The 11,501-nt window shown below is 41.2% G+C and overlaps 1 protein-coding gene across 1 annotated transcript; it reads left to right on the forward strand.

Moving 5' to 3' along the window:
- LOC124065471 (type-4 ice-structuring protein LS-12-like) lies at positions 1 to 1,932 on the forward strand. The gene is made up of 4 exons (XM_046400903.1): positions 1 to 175; positions 313 to 387; positions 801 to 951; positions 1,635 to 1,932. The coding sequence occupies exons 2-4, from the start codon at positions 336 to 338 to the stop codon at positions 1,894 to 1,896; spliced, it is 465 nt and encodes a 154-aa protein (XP_046256859.1). The 5' UTR covers positions 1 to 175; positions 313 to 335; the 3' UTR covers positions 1,897 to 1,932.
- The last annotated feature ends 9,569 nt before the right edge of the window (positions 1,933 to 11,501 follow it).

The raw sequence follows: 11,501 nt of genomic DNA on the forward strand, positions 1-11,501 counted from the left end.
TCAAGCATCAAGGTTCAGCCAACACAAGCATTGTACTCCTCTTGTCAGGTCACTTCTTTACGTTGGAGGTGATTAAATTGTGATTAGCCATGATTAAGTCATCCTCTGGAGCTATAAAAGCCTCCTGCTCCCGGACAGAAGGCACCGTTAGGTCCAAGAACCCCAGGAGTAAAAGGTACGTCTCTGGCTGCTTTACTTTGGTGTTTCACATGCTGTTTTACATTTCTTACATTTGTTCTTGTAACTTCTTTACCATTGTTTGCACACATTTCTTACTCTATTGTCTGCAACTGATCCTTTAACTTTCTTTAGGTTGGTCTCGCTCATCCGCAGCCATGAAATTCTCCCTCGTTGCCGCCCTTGTTGTTGTGTTGGCTGTTGCTCATGGTAAGATATATCTTCAGTGATTTTAAAAAATAATAATAATCTGCATTTGACATTATATGGCATATCCACTATGAAATATATAAAATGAACTTATGAATATTTACTTTATTTTCCGCACATAATAACCTTTTCTCAGTCTTCACTTGACCCCCGTGTGGTTTAGACTAAGGCTTTAAAAGGTCAGACCTTTCTGAGCCCTCAAGGGACATGTTTTTGACTTGAAATCAACCAAATTCAAAGGACTTTAACATAAACTGCTGCTTATCAGATGGTTTGGTTGTATATTGTGAGGATGTCAACCTTTCACTCTAATGAGCTGAGGGCTTTACTGCTCATATTCAAAGCTGTCTTAAAGCCCCGTAGTGCACAAGTTTTGATTAAATGGATAAATAAGAGTAAATGTGTGTCCACAGGCACTGAGGCCATGTCAGTGGTGAAGCGTGATGTCCAGTCTGAGGTGGACAGGATCACAAAGATTATCAAGGACATGTCCACCAGCATCACCACCGCAACCCAGGACATGGTGGAGAAGGTGAAGGCCCTTGAGATGACCAACACTGCCCAGTAAGTAACAACCAGCAGAAACCTACCAACCTAAACTAACCACACCACATTCAGTCTCTCTTGGTTGTTTTACGGACAAAATAACATTTTTAGGCATGTCTTTTGTCTGTAACTTTGACCTTTTCAGCTTATAATTGTGATAGTCTAGAAATCAAAATTGTTGTGTGTCAGTGTGGGTAATTCTTTAAGCATACACTCCAAATGTAAAAGGCCAATATTGAGTGTTAACGTGACTGTTTGACAGCTAAATTGGTCTCAGAACTTCAAAATGGCACACAGAAGTTACATAAGGGCTATTTTTTCCCTCAGGAAATTTGACTTTATTTTCTGACTTACCAGTACATGCAGTTCAAGCTCATCTGTTTGGATTTTAACATCAAGACCTTATTTAATTACAGAAATGTCATACCTTAGGAAAACTGTCATTAGTGTCAAGATAAACAAGTCAAATTTATGATGCCAAGTTACAAATAGAATATAAGGCGAATATAAGGCTCCTTGGATATTAATGGGCTGTTTTTGACATAAAAACTCTGTATACATACATGAATACACACAGCATACACTCCAACTGACCTGGTAAATTAGTATATTTTTTTTCTTTGTTTGTTTTTAATTAAAATGCATATCAGAGTCAGTAGCAGTGATTAACAGAAGATTGTCGCTTCTTGTACCCTCCACAGGACTTACATGGAGGACAGCAGGGCCAAGATCCTGCCTCTGGTTGAGAAGGTCCAGGCCGAGGCCACCAAGCTGCAGGAGCAGGTGAAGCCCTTCATCGCCAACATTGAGGATCAAATCAAGCCTCTGACCGACAACTTCAACACTCAGGTCAAGCCTCTGACCGACAACTTCCACGCCCAGGTCAAGCCTCTGACCGACATGATGGAGAACTTCTTCCAGCAGGTGATGGACCAGACCAAGGCCCTCATGCCCCCCCAGTAAAGCTTGCTGTTGGCTCGTTCCAGCTGTGGTAGTAAACAAGCCCAAAATGCTTCTCTGGTGTTTGTCATACTCCTCTGCCTTTAAATCATCCTGAATGTCATCATTAAAGGGGTTTGAAAGTCATCATTTTGAGTGGATTTTTCTTTATTTTGGCTTATTTGAGTTTAATGAATTGGATTAATTTATGAAAAGCCAAAGGGCAAGTAATAAAGTCGAAATGAAATATACTGTAGCAGAATATAATGAGAGCTACTCACTGAAGTGGAAGTCGATATCAACATTACCTCTAACCTTTGGGTCATCTGTGTTTTCCATCATTTATGGTTCAATATTCTGAAGTAGGCTGTCAAATAGGCTGGAGTCCAGCTTCCAGCGTGGATAACATCAGGCTGATGAGATTAACCCAAATTCATGGACGAATTGACTTTAGGCCAATAATTAACCCTGACGGTGTAAAAGCTGAGCAGGTCTTGCTTCATTTATTCTTATCACAACAACCTTCAAGCTTGTGGTAGGTGGGGGAAAAAAAAATCACCTTCACGTGTGTGTAAAAAAGCAGATTAACAACATATGCATTTCTATGTTTAATTTACCATTTGGACACAGCTTAAGACAAGTCAGTTAAAGCTTGAGAAATACCTGAAATACAGCTGATGTGTCAGCTACGGCACTCCTGACAAACCTCACCATCGGCAGTTTACCTTAAGCTGTTGGGAATAATAAAAAGTTAAATCATCACTGTTTCTATTTGAAGCACAGTTTAAACAGCGTGTTCAAAATTAGAGTAAGGCCAACTCTCAGGTCAAGTTTAAGAAATTCATTTCAAAATTAAAAAAAAAAAAAAAAGAAAAAAAAAAAAAGAGCTCCCAACAAACAAAATACACCACAGACACAAGCCAGTTTGAAACTGAAATGATTAACGGGCAACTGGAATAAGGAAATCACTCCGAAATGAATAATGAGAATTGGTAAGTAAGTATTTGTATGCTGTAAAGAAATCACATTTCTATCAGTCCTAACTGAGCCAAGGTTCTCACTGTTAAGTAAAGCTAAAATGTTTGTTTTGTTTGTTTTTTTAATATTGTTTTTTAAGTGTGCCTTTTAAACATCTGATGTAGGATTTTCAGGCAGAGATGCTTGACCTCTCAATGGAAATAAATCTTGGTTTGACCCAGTTTAACCTGCACAATAGTAAGACATCGGCGTGTTGTTACTGCTCATCCTTCTCAGGAGGCAAAAAGAGCACTTGATGTTTTTTTTTTTTCTCTTTTATTTTGCAAAAGCTCAGTGACAAATTTTGAGAAACAGTCCACAGACTTGGCTTGAGTTCAAGCTTTTGCCTCAAAGCAGTGAGGGAGACAATGATTTGTTGTCAGTTAAACCACAGAACAACAAAATCACTAGTCTTCCATGCTGCTATGGACTCCAAACAGCCAAGATTTACCTTTTTGTTATTCGTTACTTCTGCAAATTAAAGCCTCGTAAAGCATTTTTCGTACCAACTGCAAATGAGACAATTAAATAATCTCTTAGTTAGAATAAAGCTTAGGAAAAACACTCAGATCTATATTATGTGCCTCAATAAAACGTATAGTAATTAAACAGCAGCTAATATGTCTCTGCGCACTCCTTCCAGTTCTGTTGCCAAGCTACGTGCCACACTCAAGGTGGCCTCCTTGAGCTAATGTATGATCCAAGTCCTCCTGTGGAGACGGGGGAGCGCTGAAGGATCTTTTGACAAAACCTCCACGGCCCTCCAAGAAACCAAACTTTCTTACCCACTCAGAGTTCTTGGTTGAAGGCCGGAGCCTGTTTGTCACGGCAGAACTGGCAGCCCTCGATGGCCTTCTCCTTGTGCTTGTGGAGATTAAATGAATCGGCTGGCAGCCTGTCAAGAATCCATCTGTAAAAGCCTTTGAACACTCAGAATAAACACACTTAAGGAAGAGAAGAGAAATTCCCCTGCACAGGCTGTTATTTCCAGTATTGCAGTTATTTCTGTGTGACTACTTGATTACCTTTTAATAGTTTGAAAGAAGAATGAAAGAGTCATCACGCCGCATTTGTGTTTACTAATGTTGAATCTCTCGTTCCCTTTATGTCACTACACCGCATTAAGAAACACCACCCTTCTAGAGGCTTCCACACTGCATGCAGTTTCTCTACCTTGAAACATGCGGCTAACAGTTGTGTGTGAACCTGTGTTCAGCGTCTGTGATCCTGATGTTCTGGAGGAAGGACGAGGCCGTCGCAGATGAGGGCAGAGAGGCGGGAAGAAGGGTCAGGAGGTTGGTTGGCTTCACGGTTATCTGCCAGGACGAACTGTGTGATCCAAGTGGTGACAACCCTGCACGCTGGAAGAGAGAGAAACCAGCATCTGACGGGCTGTGGTTCAGTCGCCGTGTGGTGTTTTTATGCTCTGACGTCGGCGTTTGTAAGTTCAGCACCAGTTTGATTCAGCTGTCAGTCAGCGACGCTGCTGCCGCTGAGCAGGTGAATGCTGGAACAATATTAATATACTGATTCAGTTATGAAAAGCCAGTTAGTGAGTCTGTTATGAACTTTGTATTGATTAAAGGCAGCAGGCTTACAAGGCGTTTGATTGTTTCACAAGAGAATAATGTGAAACGTTGCAGTTAAAATCTGGGCTCCAATAAGTAATTTAGTGAAATTTCACTCATATTTCAAGCAAAAATGCTGAATATTTGATGGTTCCAAGTTACAAATCTGAGAATATGCTGCTTCTCTTGGTCTTTTATGACAGGAAGCTGAATATTTGGGGTTTTTTTTGAAGATGTCAGCTTGTGCTCTAGGATGCTGTTCTTTTCTCACTGTTTTCAGGAGTTTTTTTAGTAGACCAAATAATTCATAGAGAAAATAATCAGGTAGAAAGAAACTGCTAATTGCTTTCCTAATAAAAAGAAATAACAGAGTTCAAGATACTGCTATGAATCCATGGTATTACATGAACATATTTAAAGAGTATGAACACACAGAAACAGTGAACAGATGGGTGGATTTTTTTCTTTTCATTTCTTCTCACCTCATTCAACTGATTGCATACTGGAAGAATCAACAGGAGGCTGCAAAATCTGATTATTTTTCATGTAAAAATCAAACATTTTGTACTTTTCTTCCCCAACCTGAAAACGTTTGCACTGATTTAACATTTCAACCACATGCATGTACTGTGCTCCGTTCCACAGTGTCAGTAAGGCAGTCTGTACAGGTTCAAGGTGAAAGTCGTCAGTACTGATCAATAATTTAACATTAATAATAACGTTTTGTATGTCTGAAGTCAGCTTTTGAGCGACGTCCAGTCAGTTGTGTCTCACTGGCGCTTTGCCATTTTGTTAATGCTTTAGCTTAACACATATTACAGTGATGGACACAGGTTACAGTGAGCCAATTACACATTAGCTACTTGATTTATATCAGCACTTAAATTTAATTTCAGGTGTGACACCAACACATCACTCTAAATTTATCTGCATTATCACACACTTGTGTTTTACAATCATACACAACATTTTAAGGGAAGGAAATAGCTGTTGGCAGGAGGATTTTCTTGTCTTCGAGTGTGTTATTCCTTCAATTTTGGCCTAAGGAAATTGCGATTAATCATTGCCACATTCACAACTTTGCACTCACCATTTACATGAATTTTCACTGAGCGAAACTGATTCCAAATCCTGACTGTCTGTGGATGCTCGGGATGATGTGAGTCTTTACTGAAACTTGATAGCATGTTGGCCAACAGAGCTGCCATCTCACCGGACCCTGTACAACTCTGTGTGTGTGTGTGTGTGTGTGTGTGGACTGCACAGACACAATGAAACCTGATCTGCTTGTGTGTGTGTGTGTGTGTTCATACATCCACAGTATGTCAGTGTGGTGTGTATGCCATTCTCAAGTGTGCAGATTAGTAGATAGCTGCCTGTTTGTGTGTGTTTTCTGATCAAAGTGTGTGTACTTAAAATGCTCTTCATGAGAATGATTGAAGAACAGCCAGATTTATCAGGATGTCACATCTGCGTGCAGCTTAATGTTTAATGCAGGGATGCGGGGACAGAATAGACCAGCTGCACAACTGGAAATCAATAAGAGAAAGCGGGTGACACTGACAGACAACAGCAACACAGTCACGAAATGTATATGAAAAATCATTTCTTTGGATAAAGAGAGCAAAATTGTCGCGACAGACAAGACAAAAACAGCAAAAATTCAAAAAGTGATATATTCTCGGTCAGTCAAAGCAATACGAAAATATACAATATAATGAGAAACACATTGATTGATGTGATGGTAAAATTGTTGTCACTTACCATCTCTGAATTAGGCACCTGGGGTCATCCACAAGGGCGTTGATTGCAGGAGCACAAAAAAGACCAATTTTCACTGCACAAAGAGAAAGCGGAGTCTTTGCAAAAAAAAAAAAAAAAAAAAAAATTAAACTCATGTGAATTCACAAAAAGGATGTTTTTAAAAAAATGTACGCAGGCTCACAGAAAGGACACTGAAAATGGTTTAGGGGTTTGGGGGTCTAACACCTAGCGTTAAAGACAACAGAGTCGATGTTGGCCTCTGAGGAAAAAAGGACCCAGTCTGTCTCCATTGGCCAGTGGAGAACACTGATAGATATGTTTTTGCTGGCATGGGTTATGTTTTTACTCAGAACTGACAGACAGACAGCCCCCATGCACACAGGTGCTATTCAAGGAAACTGTGTAAAAGTGACGTCACTGAGAAAAATCTAGCCCACAAACCTTTTCAACACTCAAGTCCCTCCCACTACATGTTGCTCTTTTCATATTTTTTTCCATTTTCTCCATTTTTCTCCTCTCTCTGTATCTCCACTTCTCCCTCCCTCGCTCCGTCTTCACTCTTTGTCTGCCCGTCTTTGCGGATCTCAGTATCTCTCTATCAGTTTCTCGGTCTATAAAGTACATTTCAACAAACTATGAAGCCATCAACACACACCTGCTGTAAACTCAAAAAACCTTGGAGGCATCTGTGCAGCTCTTTATCTCTGTTTCAGTTCCAGTTATCATCCCTCTCTGTCTTTGCCTCTCTCTCTCTCTCTCTCTCTTTCTCTCTCTCACACACACACACACAGAGTATAGGCTGAATACACTACACTATATAAATCGTTCAGTGTTTGTTTTCGTTTTGCCGTCGCCAGCTGTACGCAAAATATGCTCTGAATATCTTCGCTTCTCCGCTGTTTGTGTGGCTTTTGCAAATATGCGCGGCTCCTGATGTGAAACCACCAAATGAAGCTTCCCCCAATTTTCATAGCCCTCCAATTTGGAGCACGGCTGTCTCTCTCCCTCTCTCTCTCTCTAATGCTGAAACACCACTTTGTGAAATTACAGTACAATTTTGAAAAGTAGAAACAGGCAGCAGGCAATTCAGGTGCTCAGCCTCCGCAACAATGGAGTGCTGGCCTTGGTGATGGTTGCTAGGCAATGGAGGAAATACAATGGCCTCCTCTGAAACCAAAGGCCCTTTAAGTGGACTGACAGGACTGAAAGCACACGCACACACACACACACACACACACACACACACACACACATGCACACACACTCACAAAACAGAGCAATGCAAAGAAAAGGAGAGTGTAAGTGAAGCTGTGCACCTCTGTGTGTAGATGCACGACCGAAATATTGAAGTTGCTGTTTGGAACATGAGGAGGGATTGGACTGAATAGGAGTGAATCAGTCCCCCCCCCCCCCGTTTGGACGGCATATATAAGAAACTAAGAAAACCAGGCAGGTTAGTCCTGGATATGCTGAAAGCTGTGGGGCCGTTTTTGTTTTTGTAGACGACTTGGGACAACCTGATAGCGGTAGATAATGTTTCAGACGGAGCAATGTATTGACCAATCACATGGTCAATAGAACAACAATCAGCGGCTGCTCGTGTCTGGCAGCCTGTCTGCTTCTCCATCTGTCTGTTCAATTCTACATCCATCCCTCCATGTTTACAAAGAAACATCTCTCTGCTGCCATGTCTCCCCAAACAATCCATCCAGTCAGCCAGCGAAGGAAGCAGCATCATTAGGAGAGTCACCACCTCACGTCCATCTCTAACAGTGAAATGTGGACATGACATGCAGCAAACACATGATCAGATATGACAAAATACACACAGAAACTGCATACAGTTTTTGACCTTAACCTCGAATCCTGGAAGCTGAACATTAAATTGGTTTTATAATCCAGCCTACATCACGTTTAGTCATCCTATTTTTTCATCAAAATGGTCACTTTTTAAATTGTCGGTATTTTTAATTTATTTATTTTTTTGTTATCGAAAGGAAGAAAAAGGTGTTTGGGGTAAATATCAGAAATGCTCCTTTTTCATGTCTGACTGACAGCCCAGGAGAGCTCATTAAAGAAATAACAGAAGAAAAGATAGTGAACTTTTGAAAAAATGCAAAACTGTGAACTATGAAAGTTCATTTTAAACCGTGTGACCTGAACTTTGAGTCGTCAGTGTAAAGTGTGAACTCGCACATCAGCCCTGGCATCAGCAGAGCGCTTGTTCAGTTTGTCGACAAAGCGTGGTGCATGCGTGTGTTCGTGTTTGTGAGTTAGGAGAAAAAGACTTTAGCGGGAACTGTAACTGCTGCGTATCAGGCTGCTGTGTGACTCTTACTCCATGTAAACATCTGCCTGAAAACAGCAACATCACCACTTCATCCAAATATGGTTTAAAATGAAGCAATTTGCATGAGAACAAGTGCTCCATCTGTGCAATTATGACAGACAGTTGGCATCAAAGCAAAAAATATAAAAATCTTTTCCTTTTGCGCTGTGATTTGCACAGAGGAGGTGATTTGTGTTGAATGAAACTGCACTGTACACATCAAACATGCACTTCACCGTGAGGTGTCGACTGACTGAAAATAATTATGTAACATATAAAGAATACATTATGGTGCATTTATTTCCTCTCATTCAGTGGTCCTTTTGACAGTCTGTATGTTTGTATTATTCTGTAGGATAAACTTGAGGGCATCAGTGAAAATAAGCTCATTAAAAGTCTATTGTCTGGGGGGTATATCAAATAGATTTCAATGAAATTAGCTGCATTACAGCCACAAAGGGTGTATTCAAGTACTCAACAAGACCAGTGTTAATGTCTTTATTTCTTTAACAATAGCCATCACAATTTGGAGGTGCAGCTTGGATAATTACAGCCCAGCGATTTGGGCTTCCTGGTCACGCCGTAAACACTGCGCAATAAAATGAGTCGCCGGGCACACGCTGACCTTTTGAGACATTTCTAACAACCCTGAAAATACTAAGAAGGCCAACATCCCACTGAAGTACCCCTCCCGCCCCCCTTCCCCTTCAATCTCATTTCCCCCCCCTACACATCTCCCTCGTCTGCTGGAGAGAAACTGAAGCACCACTTCAGGCCAGCGCTATTATTTGCTCCTTTCGGGGCCCGGCCCCTGAAGTACTGCACTCAGTTAGGACCTGTAATGTAGATTCCATTTCAGCTGCTATTAGGCCTCATCCGTTACAGAAGACCTGCCTGTTCGTTATTCCTCCACTGCTCTCTCCATCCTCCATGCTGCACCTCCACACGTGGCAGCGCAGCCCCCACCTCCTCCTCTGTTTTCATTCTGCCGTCCCTCCACTCTCCATCCTCTCATTCCTCCTCGCTCCTCCACCCATCTGTCCCCCATCCCATCCGACCACCCGAGTTTCTTCCTCCCTCCCCTCCCCTCTCTTCCCTCCGTCCATCCATCCATCCACTCCACTCCACTCCACTCACATCCCCAGCCTTGCCCCCAGGGGAGCCCTGCAAACTGCTTATTCAACAATCGGCCTCCATAAAGATATGTAATGACATTTTCGAAGGCAAAGAGGCCTGTGTGGTTTTTAATTCATATTTAATGGCTGTCAGGCTAAATAGCCCACTATCCTAAATGGGAGACAGGCTGCTGCTCTTCCACTTAAGACTGAGAGCTGTCTGCTGGCCGTCCAGAGCTGCTGCCTCCTTTCTGTTTGTTCTCCTTTAGGAAAATTAGTCACAATAGAAGACACAAGCTGATGGAAGCTCGAGCATGATTTATCTCACAGTGAAAAGATAAAATAAAAACTTGTTTTTTATTAGTACCTCAATTATGAGAAGAAGTCTGACAGTTCAGTGCTGTGGCCATCCTAAAGTAGTGATTGGAGAGCGATGGGGGAGCATTCAGATCTTTAAATTTTAGCGGAAAGTATCAGTACCTAAATGTAAAAACACAGGTAAAATGCCCACATTCAAAACCTTTCTCACATTAAAGTGCAGAATGCTAATATCAAAATGTACTATCATAGCTGCTGCACAGAAGTGGGTCGGGACTGGGCGTTTTGAGGAAGATGAGGAGGAGGAGGAAGTAGAGGAAGACAAATAACGAATACAGGAAAGTCCATCAGCAGAGCTGTCTAAATCAAAATTATCACTGAACCTTCACAACCTAAGACGTCCATACTGCATCTTCTGCGTCTTGAACCCACAGCCTCAGTCACCAACGCAACATCATGACTGTGTTGAGAAAACCAGAGGTGGATTCACACCTGACTATGACAAATACATGAGGGTCAGTTGGCAGAACAGCTCAGATGCTAATTACTTAAAACGTCTTAAATGTATAAATTCCCAGAGGCCACGTCTTTCTAATCCAGTACTTCTCAGTCCCTGTGCTGCATGCTGTAGGTGTTTATTACTTTCCTCCAAGTACGGTGTCAACTGAGCAAAAAATGTGGGAGGTTTTTATTTCCATGCCTGCTAAGTTAGATTTCAGAAGAAGCAGAAGAAGAAGAAGAATACAGCAGAGAAGCTCAAGGTCATAAGATTTATGCATCACTGGATTATTATGACAGGCGCATGTCCAATGAGAACTACTACTTTATATGCTGTTGGACAGTGTAATCAGCAACACTTCAACATATTTTGTAAACTGATCATACATTTTGGATGTAGAATTTCAATGAGAAAAGTGACTTGTAAGTAAGTTAAATAAATGCAAAGGAGTAAAAAGGTACGATATTAATTGAGTTCTATAAATACTGTACTGTATATATGAATACTATATTTCCCTCATATGCAAGACATTATTCCAAAAAGTGTCTCAGTGTAAGACAAGATGAGAATAAACCTGCTTTGACTTCTACTTTAAAAACTGCTCTGTGATTACTTCTCTGAATGCGATTACCGTGTGGTATAACATGAACTCATAATAATCAAAGTCATTATGTGGCTTTAGTAGCTGCTCTTATTGACAAACAGTAAATAAGCATGTAGCTGTTTGGTATCAGGAGTCAGCAGGATGTCTGGCTATTCAGCCTGGACTCTTACTTCCTGTTGTGCTCCTGCTTCACATGCTATTCTCTCACAGTTCAATTCCTTGCAGAAGAAGCTGAATTACCATATTTTTATTTCAAATGTAAAAATGACCCATTTTAATGTGTTTATTTAAGAAACAGTTTCATTCGTTCACTCATGTTCAGCCACACTGTCGTCTCAAAGGCTGTCGGGGTTGGTCTGTTGCTCTGTCCTCTTTGGTCCAGCCTCAGATTGAAATTTTGTTTTTGTTCATGTTC

The sequence above is a fragment of the Scatophagus argus genome, chromosome 9 (genome assembly GCF_020382885.2).
Source record: "Scatophagus argus isolate fScaArg1 chromosome 9, fScaArg1.pri, whole genome shotgun sequence".
Lineage (NCBI taxonomy): Eukaryota > Metazoa > Chordata > Actinopteri > Scatophagidae > Scatophagus > Scatophagus argus.